Source organism: Aplidium turbinatum, chromosome 7 (assembly GCF_918807975.1).
Source record: "Aplidium turbinatum chromosome 7, kaAplTurb1.1, whole genome shotgun sequence".
In the NCBI taxonomy this organism is placed as follows: domain Eukaryota; kingdom Metazoa; phylum Chordata; class Ascidiacea; order Aplousobranchia; family Polyclinidae; genus Aplidium; species Aplidium turbinatum.
Window position 1 is genome coordinate 21,384,833 of NC_137478.1, and position 14,410 is coordinate 21,399,242.

Below are 14,410 nucleotides of genomic sequence, written 5' to 3' on the forward strand. Positions count from 1 at the left end.
TGGATTAATGTTTTTTATAATTTTAGAAGACATGTCGAATTGTCTGGAGCATCCGCCCGTACAGCGTAGAAGGCGCTACAGACACGTTGAAATAGATATAAAAAATACAGGTAAACACTCTTTTTATCTATAGAGATCCCGTCATCTCGGAATAATCGAGAACTTGTTCGATAACGTTGTTGAAAAGGACAATCTATGAGGTTGTGTTTGGAAAATTTGCGCGCCACCATGGGAAAACTTATCGGGCGGCATTTGGCAACACTTAACGGCTGTGTCTTTGCTCTTTGCTCTGCTGACTTCGCCTCGAGTCGAAGGGCATACATAGGCTCACCTTCAACTTGACTGAGCCTTCAATTGTGAATATTGAACAGGTGAGCTAATCGTGTATTTGAGGCCAATTGGGCTTGGGACATTCTAGCATAACTTGAAAAAAAAAGAGATGAGCTAATATCTTAAAAATTGGGCAACTGCATGCATTTTGTAGGCTAATGTCTAAGGCCAAGTTTATGATGCTGTTGAAACATTAGGTCGTTAGCCTACTCCTAAAGTGTATTTTGTATGATACACAATTTCAATTTGCGTGTAATAGATTGAGGTGTTGCAGCTAAGCAGCTGCTACTCTACCATTTCTAACTGCCCACAGCACTTAAATGACATGAACATTGCACAGCTTTATGTTGTTTGACATGGATGCAACCTAATTCATACTATGAACAATTCGTACCGTCAGTTCGTACCTTGAAAAGATCGGGAGAAAAAATTAAAAAAGCCGAAGTTGCTGATCGCAGTTTCCGCAAACATTTTGAAATTTTCGGCAAACAAACAAAAACTCTTAGGATCATTACCAGAAATTTTAAAATGTTTGCGGAAACTCCGATCAACCCTAAGCCCTAACCCTTTTAAAATGTTTGCGGAAACTCCGATCAACCCTAACCCCTAACCCTTTTAAAATGTTTTGCGGAAACTGCGATCAGCGACTTTGGCAAACTCTTAGGATCATTACCGGAAATTTAAAAATGTTTGCGAAAACTGCGATCAACGTCTTCGGCATTGTTCTATTTTTTCTCTCAATCTTTTCAGTTTGTTTGTTTGCGGTAAAACCCTAACCCTATCCCTTTTAAAATGTTTGCAGAAACTCCGATCAACCTTAACTCTTTTAAATTGTTTGTGGAAACTGCGATCAGCGACTTCGGCAAACTTTTACCATCATTACCGGAAATTTTAAATTGTTAGCGGAAACTGCGGAAAAACAGAAGCTGCGATCACCAATGTTCTATTTTTTCTCTCGATATTTTCAGTTTGTTTGTTTGCGGATACTGATACCTAACCCTTTTAAAATGTTTGCCGAAACCGCGATCGGCGACTTCGGCTTTTTAAATTTTTTCTAAGGTTCGAACTGACGGTACAAATTGTTCATAGTACGAATTAGGTTGCATCCGTTTGATATGGTAGCCTAGCTATGATTGCTATAATTATATAGCTAGTGGGTTTTATAGGACCTCAGACCTTTGAAACAACAAGAATGTGCTTTCCTTGCAAACTTGAACCAAATTCGAAGCAGTTCATTCGATGATTGTGTTTAGAGCTGCATTTGTAATTGTTTTTTATGTTTGCACGGTATTATTTCATTCTACCTTTTCTAAATGGTACCGTAATTGGTTTCAATGCACTTTTTAATTGTGAGTAGTATAATTCTATTGCTGAAGTTTCTCAACTGTTTTGGAAGTTGTGAATTTTCCACTGCCAAAAGGGGATGTCATCACTTTTGCTCAACAAAATTGCATGCAACCTTTACCACACGACTGTTGGTTTTGCTTCAGTCATTCAAATGCTGTGTTACTAGTGACTTACAAAGTACAGTTATCTTATCTCCTAGCCTAGCTCAAGGAAATAACTGATTGTGTGGATGTGTTCACGTAATTTTCACTCTTAGGCTAATGAGTAAGTTTAGTAGCTGCACAAACACTGCTAGCCTACTAATTTATATATTTTTTGCTTTTGCCATTTTTTATCTTTTATTGGTTTATTCTTATGTTTATTTAAATTATGCATGCGTGAACTTAGGTTTCACAAAAATATATGTTTGAGTTATGCTCAAGCAATTTAAGGAACCGTAGCTTTACCCTAAGACACTTGCATGAGTTAAGTTTGAATTGGCTACCACATAATAAAGCATCCTGTAAAACTTGAATACTGCAATGATTTTGACCTGGTTTTCAATTTTAACATGATTAAGGCATCGTGACACATACAGCTACCGCAAAATGACTTCGGACCTTTCTAAATTTTCAAGAAAAACAAGCATTTTGTATACAATGAAATTTTTTAATAAAAACTGTCGACCTTTCTTAATAATTTGTCATATTGCATTATTATAACCTTCTTCATATTTTTCACAATCTTTGCATTGTTAGTCACAATGCTTATTGTTAGTGGTATGATCTGATGTAAAACGCATAGCTACAAACCTGGCGTAAATTTTGGTAAAAAGGTCTGAAGTCATTTTGCGGTAGCTGTAGGCTAGGAAATTCATATGATAGGATAAATAAACTATAGCATAAAAAGTATACATCATGTTCACAAAATTTTTGAAAGAACTTTTTAGGGTAGTAATTTTTACACTTTACAGTATGGTGTTTCTCACAGTACCGTATCTATGAGCAATGAGCATGCAAAAACTAGACTAGGCTGAATGTTATTTTTAGGCAGTAGTTGATTTTAGTTTTTGGATTTCATTGGGAGTTTTATAAAGTACAGTAGCTTAGTTTACACCAGAAAAACGTATCATATTATTAAAGTAAATGCCTAATGAGCAGCCTCATTTAATTTACATAATTATTGTTTATTCTTTGTTACAGTGTATTAGTATATCATTTTTTTTTTTGAGAAGTTAGTTGATCCTGTTTTAAAATGTCTTACCGTGTGAGAGCGATGGGGATGGATCGTGAAATTGAACAAAAAACTGAACAAAAATATTCTCTTGATGATGAAAATGAAATTGTGGAATGGATTGTTTCTGTGCTTATGTACGGAGAAGGAAAGCAAGACTTTGAAGACTGCGACATAGAAGTGCCAGAGTGTCAAGGAAAAAAAGTAATATATATACCTTGTGTTGCTTAGATAGAATATGAGTAACTTCAATTTTTAAATCAACATATTGTAACTTTGAGTTGTAGAAACAGCATAAGTTTGTTTTCATTTTGTTATTGCATTTTGTCTTGATGCTTGATTGGGTAAGTCATGTATTTATGACATAAGCCAGTGTTTTTGCTCACATTTTAGAATTTATGGTGCAACAGTTCTATGCACAGTCTACATGTTCAGATAAATGTTTTCTCAAGTAAAATCAACATTGCAGTGTCATGGCCCCCCTCTAGTATCTGGCCCGATTTGTCACATTTTCCTGTGTTTAGTGATTGAGCACTGTATAATACAAGATTACAAGTGAAATTGTAAGTATTTAGCCACTTAGCTACTTTGTGCTAAAAACTTGTCTGAGGCACTATCTTTTATTGATCATACATATTTGAAGTTACCAAGATACAATTCTGTTATTATTACAATTAGTTACAGTTACAATTATTACAGTTAGTTATAATTACAATCTGCTATATAATATATACATACCTAAGCAATCATGATGTACATTGATAGGCTTTTCAAGCATGGCTTTCAAATGGGAAGATTTTGTGCGACATGATGAACGTGCTCTGTCCAGGAAGTTGTAAGTTTCAAAATACGAACAGAGTCAAGCTGGAGGTAAGGCAAAATCTGGCTCAAATTTGCATGACTAGTCTTGCTGATAATAGTCTTAGTCACATTAACACTTTTGGAAGTAAAAAATACATCCAACCTTATTTTTTTTAGGATATAAAAAACTTGCACTAAGTTTGCATCTTAAACTTTACACTGAATTCTTTTTATTGTTGTAAATTTTTTGTACACAAAGATTCAAGTCTGTTTATTGTTTGAAAAGTTAAAGTAACTTTCATTTTCATTTGCTTTCAGGCAATGAAGAAAAGCATTGAGATGAATAACATTGGCATATTTTTGTCAGCAGCTGAACGTTATGGAGTGAAAGTAATTGATTTATTTCAGGTAACCCTGTAGTTGTAATTTCTAGACAGATTTTAAAACTTTTGTTTCACACGGACAGTTGATGTAGCTCACCACCAAGTAGAAAAACTCACACTGCGGAAAAGTTGCCTGTTTTTTCATTGCTGTGACAACAATAATATAAAACGGCAACTTTTGCTATCTGGATTATTGCACCCCTTTTCCATGGGTTTTGTAATATGACTAATGTCTTTGTTGGAATGCCTTGTATTAGTGTAGCAATGGCGTTGAAACCTCAACTGAACTGCTTGATAGGGCGAGAAGTGTCTGAATAACATTTTTTTAGTATTTTCAATTTTTTGCCTTATGTTGTGTTATTGCATGTACTGTATTGGAATTGCGTTATTGTTCAAATGGTTCTACTTGTCCTTGTTGTTAGTCTGTTAAATACATGCTGGTACACAGACAGCAAATCAACCGTTTTTTACATTAATTCTACGTTCATAGATACAAACAGCAAATCAACTGTTTTTTACATTAGTTCAGTTACGTCAGACGTTGAACTAATGTAAAAAATGGTTGATTTTCTGTCTGGATAGTCGGCCTTGCTTGGTTAACCTTGGATTTAATTGAATATCAAAATCAACTTATTTCCCTAGACCATTGACTTGTACGAGTCTCGGGATTTGGCACAAGTCCAGGTTACCCTCTACAAACTCGGCTCCGTTGCTCAGAAGAATGGTTTTGAAGGCCCTGTGATTGGCGTCAAAGTTGCTGACAAGAATGTTCGAAAGTTTAGTGACCGATTAGGGAAGGAAGGAAAGAATATCATTGGATTACAGGTAGCATTTTTTTTCTTGAACGACGATTGTGTGCCATAGCAGCTTTAGATCATATCCTCAGTCGTCTGCTGGTGACAAAGAAAGAACTAGGTTTGTGTTCTTTTGCCAATGTTTCATCAACTTTTTAATCATGCGTTTTTGGTTTATGATGTTATAAACTGTAATAAATTACTGTATCTTTAAAGAATGTGACCTGAACCTATACATATCTGTGGAAATCATCAAATGCTTCTCTGATTTATGAGCCAACCTTTGAAAGTTTGAGTTCAGTCACCCCATGCACCATCAATGAAATTCCTTTCATCCCACTAATGTTTCAATGTCATCACAGCACAAACGAAACATTTATAGAATCCACGCACACTGTAAGGAATTTTGTTTTGAAAAAAATTTACCTGTTTTTCCGTGACCGGTTCAGTTACGTTCTTTTTAGTCAATATTTGCTTTTGTTCCTTGTCATCTTCAGTGGAAACGCGTGTTACATTTGTTTGCTTGGCAAGCACGTGAATTGCTTTTTCGGTTTTGATTGATACCTCAGACTGAATGTAACTCTTCGATAAGGAACTTGTTCAAGTCAACAACTTCCGCTGCCGCTCATGGATTTGAAATCTGTCACAGCCACCAAATCAATCATTTTATGTTGATTTAGCGTCAACAAACGTTAAATGAATGTAAAAAGTCCAATTTGATGTCTGGGTGTGTGGTCTCACAAAGTCGACTGCAATCAGCTGTGATGAAGTGATTTCTCAACAAAACTTTTTGTTTCAGCAAACATTGATATCATTGGTTGCGCCATTCATCAATGGCCCATTGCCTTGTCCTAAAGCAAGTTATTAATTGCTATTTTCCCACACAACGACGACATCCGTGCCCAAAATGCTGTAACAAAAGTACTTAATTGATCACACACGAATAACGGCCAAAAGCTTTCGTGCCCATAAAAGCCGAAAATTGCTTTTTCACTCAAATCCTGGTTACGTCACACTCTCGTGTTGCTGGCACGATACAATGAAAAATCCCATTGACAGCTCCAATTCAGGTTTCTTTTGAATTAGAGTATAATCTGCTATCAAATACCCTGGTATCATGTTCACATTGAAGCTGCTTGAAGTAACGTTTCCAAGTCATTTTTCAAATATAAAATCAATACACTGTCAATATTCGTTTACAAAATTGTTGTAAGTTGAACTTCTGCGGAGGAAGTAAAAGGAAATTCAAGTTTCTCGTCTTTTGCCGACACTTATGAAAGTTCTTGCGTTCTTCTGGTGACTTCAGACAAGGCTACCAACACGAATTGCTGAAAAAGATAACCAGGTCTATTTCATCATCTTGTGGCAGCCTAGCCTGTAAGTAACCTAATGTAGGCACCAAAAAAACGCAAGAAGTTTCGTAATTACATGCCTGGTTTTATTCGACATATTAAGACTAAGATTTGTTACAAGTACGTTTACAATCCTCAAGTTTTTTTTGTAGCATCGTCAGTTCACTGGCTTTATGTTCCCGTACTGATCTTAATTTACAAACAGAGCGGTGTTCCCAATATATTTATTCGCCCCTATCTAGTTTCTAAATTGTCATCGTGACATGACAGACAAGTCTACGTAAGTTGCAGAAAGCATTGAGTGCGCCCACGCAATGGCGTCTTATCATGATTTTGCGTTTAATGGTATTTACTTCTCTTGTCAATGGCACTTTCAAAATTTTAGCGTTCGTGTGGTAAAAGCGTGTTGTTGTTTTGAAAAGTATTGAGCATGGGTTGGATTGACAGTTGTTTATGCACAGACACATCAACACCGTTCACACTCCGCTGCCCGTACAGAAAATGTCTTTTTATTCCAACTTGCCTTGAATCTTGATACTTAGTTTTTCAAACCTAACATTATCTTATTTATTTGATATTCATTGAAACATTTCGAACAAACATGACGTCAGCATCGTAATGTTGACTTCGTTACTCAGTATTACGCGTTTGTGGTGCAAAAATGACAGTAGTATTCATATCACAACAATTCAGTTTGCTTATCATGCGGTTGTTATTGGACGCTTTCTTGTGGGTACCAACCGTGACTTTCACAATCGCCACTTTTTCTAATAGTTTTCAGACCAATTCTTTGATGGCAATCTTCCTTTATCCGTTGGAATACAAATAAAACTGTTCTTACAGCCAAGCGAGCAAAATACGTTAGTGCACGGCCTACATTAGTGTTGTGTTGATTGTATTTGGATTAATGTCTGAGGGTCGGATTATGCCAGTTGAGTTGTTGTGCATCACTGGAGTGGAATCTTTATAGATTTAACTTACACCATTGCACAGCCGAATATGCTGCTTCGGTCTGGTGTGGCAGCCATCAATGTTACCTTCAATGACACCATCAGGATGATTCTTGATTGTCTTCGCTCCACTCCTACTGACTTTCTACCTGCGCTGTTAGAGATTGCCCCATCCAACATGCGAAGAGACAATTTAGTGTACCAGCTAACGCAGTAAGCTGTACTGGACGATATACATTCTCTAAATCAGATGATTCTCGGGGCAGGGTCTCCGGACCTGTAATCTCATCGACACTTCTTCCTGGTGGGCTACAGACCTTTGTACTCCGCTTTTAGCCTTCAAAGACATTGTAGTAATAATTAAAAAGAAACTAAAAAACCAGGACAGTTGATATTACCCCCAAAACACATTTCCTCCAGGATCAATGCTACCCCAAAAAGACTGGGTAAAGCTTAACTGCTTTCGCACTGGCCTGGACGTGTTAACAATAACATGTTTCAATGAGGTCTTAGTGAATCGCCACCCAGTGTATGTAGATTAGACCCCAAATCGCACAACACATCATCCATCACTGCCCTATCTACAGACCTCAAAAGAAAATCCTCTTAATAATAAAACCATGACTGCAGCGCCTGGGTGGAATAACATGACTGCTACCACCTCACAGACAAAAAAAGATTTCTTTTTTCCAAACCGAACATGTTTTTCCGTTTTCGTTAGTCTGGCTCTTTTACAAATATCAATCATTGTTTATAATTAAATAGTGAACTTTCTACGAGCATCGTGATCTGTCAGCTCATCTGTGCTTATTCACCTTTGAATAAATAATCTAGAAACACATCAGCAAAGATGGTCTCATACTTGGCTACCGAACGTGTGCGGTGACAAAATAATCAGGATCATCATTGCTTTCAGTTTTGGAATGAAGTGATGGTTTCTTACTAGGGTGTGCCACTTTGTAACTTTTTTTTCATAACCTAGGTCTCAACCCATTTTGGGGTTCCTTTTAGGACCAAAAACTATCCCAAAATTTTTTGGGGAAAATATTTGAATTTAGTGGCGCCACAGAGCACTTTGGAGCAAATTTGGCCAAAATCGCTATATCTGACTGACCGGTAAAGATAGAGACTTGATTTTAGGCTCTATTGAAAGGTAATCATCATGTTTCTATATGCTTTAATAGTTTAAACGAACATTTTTTTCCAAAACAAACAGAAATTAAGTTATTGCCAAAAAACTGATTTTCGCTGAATTTTTGGGCATTTTTACTGTATTGCATAGTATTGCCTTACACTTTGTATAGGTTTTAGCAGATTGTTTTATTGGTAGTTTGGTGTTATACAATACATGTTAATAAGTGAGTTTATTCCTATCAATGTATAGTAATTTCGTTCTCTTCTCAAGATCATATTGCCCTTGCTAAGCTAAGGCTTGTTAACGAATGGTACTATGTAAATAACAAAAAAATGTGCATGTTTTTTTACTAATTAAAATAAAACAAGGAAGAATAATACAGCACAGACGACAAAGAAATTTACAGCAGAGTCACAATATCTTAAATTACAGTCCAGATGAAGTGGAAGCAAGATCAGCATTTAGCAAAATTTCTTTCTTTAGGTTCGGAACCAATCTTCTTACTTCTGGGACTGTTTGAAAAAGTGCAGATTTCTGCGCCTTGTTCTGGGTTAATTTGTTATATGTCTTTGCTAATAAAATTGCTCTTTCTGCAGCGTCATTGACTACATGCATATGCTCAAGTGAATGTTTTGCAGCTATATAGGAATCATCTTTGCTCCATGTTCTAGCATGTTTTTCAATGAAAGCACAATCTAGCTTTCTCCTGTGTGGAATGAGCCAAGAATCTGGTCCAAACAAGTTATTCATGTTGGTTGACATTGTTATTTCTGCATGTGTGACTAATTTTTTCAAGTTTTTCAACGATGATTCTGAAGCTGGTTCATATTTTAGCAATGTTTTACGACATTTTTCCTTTTCTTGCACAGACGATAATGCAGAAAACAATACCAAAAATACAAATGGTTCACTAAGATACCACAGATGTTGCATAAGACGGTTTATCATTGCTGCAATAAACTTTGAAAAAGATTCTGGAAGGTCATTATTTTTTTTAAGTTGAAGAAGAGTTTTAAGCAGATGGAGATCGTTATATGGAGCATCAAATGGAACAGGTGCGGTTATCAATGCAGGAACATGAAATAATATCAAAAACAAGGAAAGAGATCTATGCTCGTTTGCTTCTTCCTCGGTAATTTTATTGAGTTGAACAAACTGAAGAAAATACAGAGCAAGCTTTAACTCACACAGTAATTTGGCCATCCATCGTGCATGGCTCACTGCACCAATGCTTTTGATCATAGGGGCTACAGTATCATGTCATGGGGATATGATGCAAGAAATAGCAAAGAATACTCAAGAACCTCTTGATAGTTATCCTTTAGTGGGAGGTTTTTTAATGCATTTGTTGCAAATTCAACAAAATGTTTTACATATGAGTCAAGGCTTCTGCTAAATGTTAAAAATGGAAACTAGTCATTTACTCTGATGTTTAGCCATACATCTTTCATAATTTTGTAAAGGCCAGTCTCAGGAGAGCTTGATTTACCAAGAACGGTTTCAGCAATATCACCCATCACTTTCTCATAAATATGATGACGACAATATACATGCAACAATTTCTGACCAATATGATTTTCAAGTCTAACCGTTACTAGTCTAAACAGTCTAATTACTAGTCTAACAGTCTAACTTGTTTGGACCAGATTCTTGGCTCATTCCACACAGGAGCAAGATAGATTGTGCTTTCATTGAAAAACATGCTGGAACAAGGAGCAAATATGATTCCTATATAGCTGCTAAACATTCACTTGAGCATATGCATGTAGTCAATGACGCTGCAGAAAGGGCAATTTTATTAGCAAAGACATATAACAAATTAACCCAGAACAAGGCGCAGAAATCTGCACTTTTTTAAACAGTCCCAGAAGTAAGAAGATTGGTTCCGAACCTAAAGAAAGAAATTTTGCTAAATACTGATCTTGCTTCCACTTCATCTAGACTGTAATTTAAGATATTATGATTCTGCTGTAAATTTCTTTATCGTCTGTGCTGTATTATCCTTTCTTGTTTTGTTTTAATTAGTAAAAAAAGCTTTGGTAGAGAGTTTGCTTTGTTGAATCATAGAGAAATAAAACGAAGTTACTTTGTTTTATTTCTCTTTAGTAAAAAACATGCACATTTTTTTATTTACATAGTACCATTCGTTGACAAGCCTTAGCTTAGCAAGGGCGATATGATCTTGAGAAGAGAACGAAATTACTATACATTGATAAGAATAAACTTACTTATTAACATGTATTGTATAACACCAAACTACCAATAAAACAATCTGCTAAAACCTATACAAAGTGTAAGGCAATACTATGTAATACAGTAAAAATGCCCAAAAATTCAGCGAAAATCAGTTTTTTGGCAATAACTTAATTTCTGTTTGTTTTAGAGAAAAATGATCCTTTAAAGCATATAGAAACATGATGATTACCTTTTAATAGAGTCTAAAATCAACTCTCTATCTTTACCGGTCAGTCAGATATAGCGATTTTGGCCAAATTTGCTCCGAAGTGCTCTGTGGCGCCACTAAATTCGAATATTTTTCCCCAAAAATTTTTGGGATAGTTTTGGTCCTAAAAGGAACCCCAAAATGGGTTGAGACCTTGGTTATGAAAAAAAAGTTACAAAGTGGCACACCCTATTTCTTACTCCTGTCGCCTTTTTTTTACAACCTGAGAAGAAGCAATTTTTTTTTCAACCCTCTACCTTAACCGGGTGACGATACAGGATTATGTGATAGGAAATCAAGCGCACGTCTTGTTTTGTGTAAGTAACAAAAAAAAAATATTTTGTTTCGTTTCTTCAGATGGGAACTAACCAGGTGGCTTCGCAGAGAGGAATGACTCCTTACGGTCTGGGGAGGCAGATGGTCACCAAAATTGAGTGAGGAGATGGAAATCAGGGAGATCTCTTCAAGCTGGCGGACACCTTTTCATCATAATGTTATTTCGTAACCACAAATATACCTCACTGATATACTACAACGCAATGCGGCCTTGCAAACGCGAGATTGTTTGAAAACTAGAACTTCTTTGCACGGACTGAAACAGAAGATTGATTTTTTGTAATGCACGTCCATTGACCTTGTGGGACGACTTTTTGTAAATTAGTTTCCAATCCAAAACTCAGCTTTTGTGTTTGAGTTAGAATTTAGGCTTGTTTTGACGTGTACGTGTAACTTCCTTGTCAACAAAAATGCCGTTTTTACATTGTTTCAACGTCTAGTCATGTTAAAATGATGTAAAAATGTATTTTTTTCTTGCTGAATGAAGATTAATTTTATACTGAACGAGATTCCTTTATGAAAGCCGTTCAAGACCCAATAGAATTTAGCTTTCACAAGCTTTGAAGTTGTAAAACTGTTACCATTTGGAAATGCATCATCGCATTGTTTCAAATTGTGTTTTGCTTTTTGCGTGAGTAGACATTAGACAAGTAACAGCCGAGACCTTTTGCCCCACCTACTGTGCATTGGTGACGATACGCCGAATATTATGGCTGTTATTTCACATGACGTTTCTTGCTTTTTTGTATTTTTGATTAACGTTTACCAACGTCTCTGAAATGTTTTAATTTGACAATAACATGAACAAAAATGGCAGTTGTTGCCCAATGCTTGAAAACAAAGTTTTCTTTCTTCAACTTTTTATGCAACAGAAAAAACATTCAAGAGGATTAAATCTTCTAACCCGAAATGCCGCGACAATTTTGCCACTTCGGTTGCACTGTCGGGCGTCGGCTAAACCCTTTTAGAGAAGAGTTGATTGGTGGTACTTAGAAATTGCGAGTTGAGCGAGTAGTAAACCTTTTTACAAGGCAGTTAAACGTTGCAGTTAAACGGTCTGTTGCAAATGTTTTCACATCCATTTTCAATGGTGCTATATCGTGAACATTCCACGTATCAAGATCACATTTTGAGATATTTCTTGTGTATTTTCTATTGTTATTTTTTGTCAGTACAATTATGTATTTTTATCGGATTTTTCTTGAAAAACTTAATTTTCAAAATTTGTCAAAATGTTATGGTTTTTGTCTTGAGCTGGATTGATCTTAATAGTTTATTTAAAGCGCCAATTTAAAACTTGTACTTTAGTTATAACAAACGTGTCAAAGCATGGTTACAAACGTTTGTGTGGTAAAATGAAACGACTAATAACTTTTTCTTTATTCTCATTATCATTTTTTATTCGTAGTGTCACCAACATTTTTGATAAAAATCTCATCCGAGATTCGATGTTGAAATGGCAGAAGGCTGTGGTTTCCAATTCAAATCGTGCAGCCATGATACTAGTTTGGAAGTTTTGTTCTTGAACATGTAGAATTAACGACAAGCCACGAATTTTGCTGACAAATCTTTCAGCCATGCCCGACTGGCTTGGCCAAAACAGTGTCAAGTTCTTGTCATCTGCTCCATGATTGTGTTGCACGCTCCAAAGGTTTATTGGGTTGTCACAGCATGCAAAATCTCCACGATTGTTGAAAAATGAACGCGAAACGACGTTGGTTAGCACTGACAGCACGAAAACAACGTTATTTCATGTTTTATCAACATCACTTCTGATACAAATCAATCTATTTTGACACAGCCTCAACTTCTCCGTACAACGCAACACAAATCAATGCTTTATCACCTGGTTTACATAATTTGCACGATGTGTTGATAGCCGTTGAAGTATATTAGCTCACGAAGACGGAATCATAGCTTTTCCATCCAGCAAAGACGCCACTTCAACATCGTTTCAATGTCACCAGACGTTGCGAACCGGAAAAGTATGGTGCACAATCGACTCGCACAAAGTGTATTTTGATCACTTTCCCAAAAAGCAAAATCCGTCATTTTTATTCAATGTAAAATGACAGATTTTCTGTCTGGGTTCATGCGTCGTACCGCAACTGTACTTGTAACTTTTCACGATGTTTCACCAAAATCTTGTCGCTGCCTCGACTAAACTCCATTCCCATTTATGCAAAACTATCCATTTTGCGCCAACGTCTTTACCAATCTCTTTATTCCAAGCTTTCATTATATTTTGAATTTAAGCTGCGGTACTGTGTGTTCGGAGATATGTGCGTAAATATGCTCCAAAGGATGTAGTCACCTTTTCATCCAAATTTTCACCAGTTGGACATTTTGTAACATTTCTTGCTCTTTTAGGTTTTGTAAACGTTACGTTTATGTGAAATTATCTTTGATTTGTTAGTTTATAATTTTCAATTTGTTGGCTGTCTTATCTGACAATTAATTTTCTATTGTGATGTGTTCCAGTCGTTTTTCAACATAGATTAAAGCCAAATCTTTTTTCAGTTAACCTTGATCTCGATTTTTTTTCAGACACTTTACATTTGTAGTTCGTCGTGTGTAGTCTTAACAACTAAAACCCTTCTTGTCGGCTTATGTCAATTGCTCGGTGTGCTGCCGCTATTTCCATTTACACAACAGCATTATTTCGACTATAAAAGAAATTATGAGAAAGGCAGGGGTTCCTGATTATACACAGTATATTGGCCCATTTGTTTTGGGCATTAGCTCGCATTTCACAGACATGGGTCGATGTTGAAATGCTTGTAGTTTTGTTCCGCCATATAACTCACCAATGAAATGCGACTCTGCTTTTTCCGCTGATCTTTACGTTTACTTCAAGCTTCTGAGTATAACTGTTGCCTTACTTTGTATTTTGTTTGTTTAAAAAAATATACACATCTAGCCATTTGCACCGTTTCAATTTTGTCGGTCTTGGGGTTATAAAGCTTGATAGAACTTTATATAATTCCTCCAAACTTCAAAAGAAGAGCATCCCAGACAGCAAAGCAACCTTTTTGTACATTGGTTTGCTGTCTGAGATGGTAGATGTTTTACCATTAGTTGACAGGGAAAAGTCTTGGCTGACAATCAGTGCTGTGTGAGCACCATCTCGAGCCTCCCCTGAAACCCACTGGGAGGGCTCCTATTTTTTGTGACGCCATCCATAATGATTTGCGATGGTGTTTCTCAAACCATGGGCTTGTTCAAAATGGGAAACGGAAGGGTTAGGTTAGACTCTAACTTGTTTCATTAAGCTAACTCTAATTTGGCTTTTGTTAGTGGGGTTCCGGTGCAAACGCGAAAGTACAC

At 36.3% G+C, this 14,410-nt stretch overlaps 1 protein-coding gene across 1 annotated transcript; it reads left to right on the top strand.

Moving 5' to 3' along the window:
- The first annotated feature begins 298 nt into the window (after nucleotides 1-298).
- On the top strand, nucleotides 299-14,010 carry LOC145774319 (transgelin-2-like). Its single transcript, XM_082585534.1, has 6 exons — nucleotides 299-371; nucleotides 2,891-3,093; nucleotides 3,655-3,759; nucleotides 4,009-4,098; nucleotides 4,716-4,898; nucleotides 11,105-14,010. Exons 2-6 carry the CDS (start codon nucleotides 2,911-2,913, stop codon nucleotides 11,183-11,185), a joined length of 642 nt encoding a protein of 213 aa, XP_082441660.1. The 5' UTR covers nucleotides 299-371; nucleotides 2,891-2,910; the 3' UTR covers nucleotides 11,186-14,010.
- The last annotated feature ends 400 nt before the right edge of the window (nucleotides 14,011-14,410 follow it).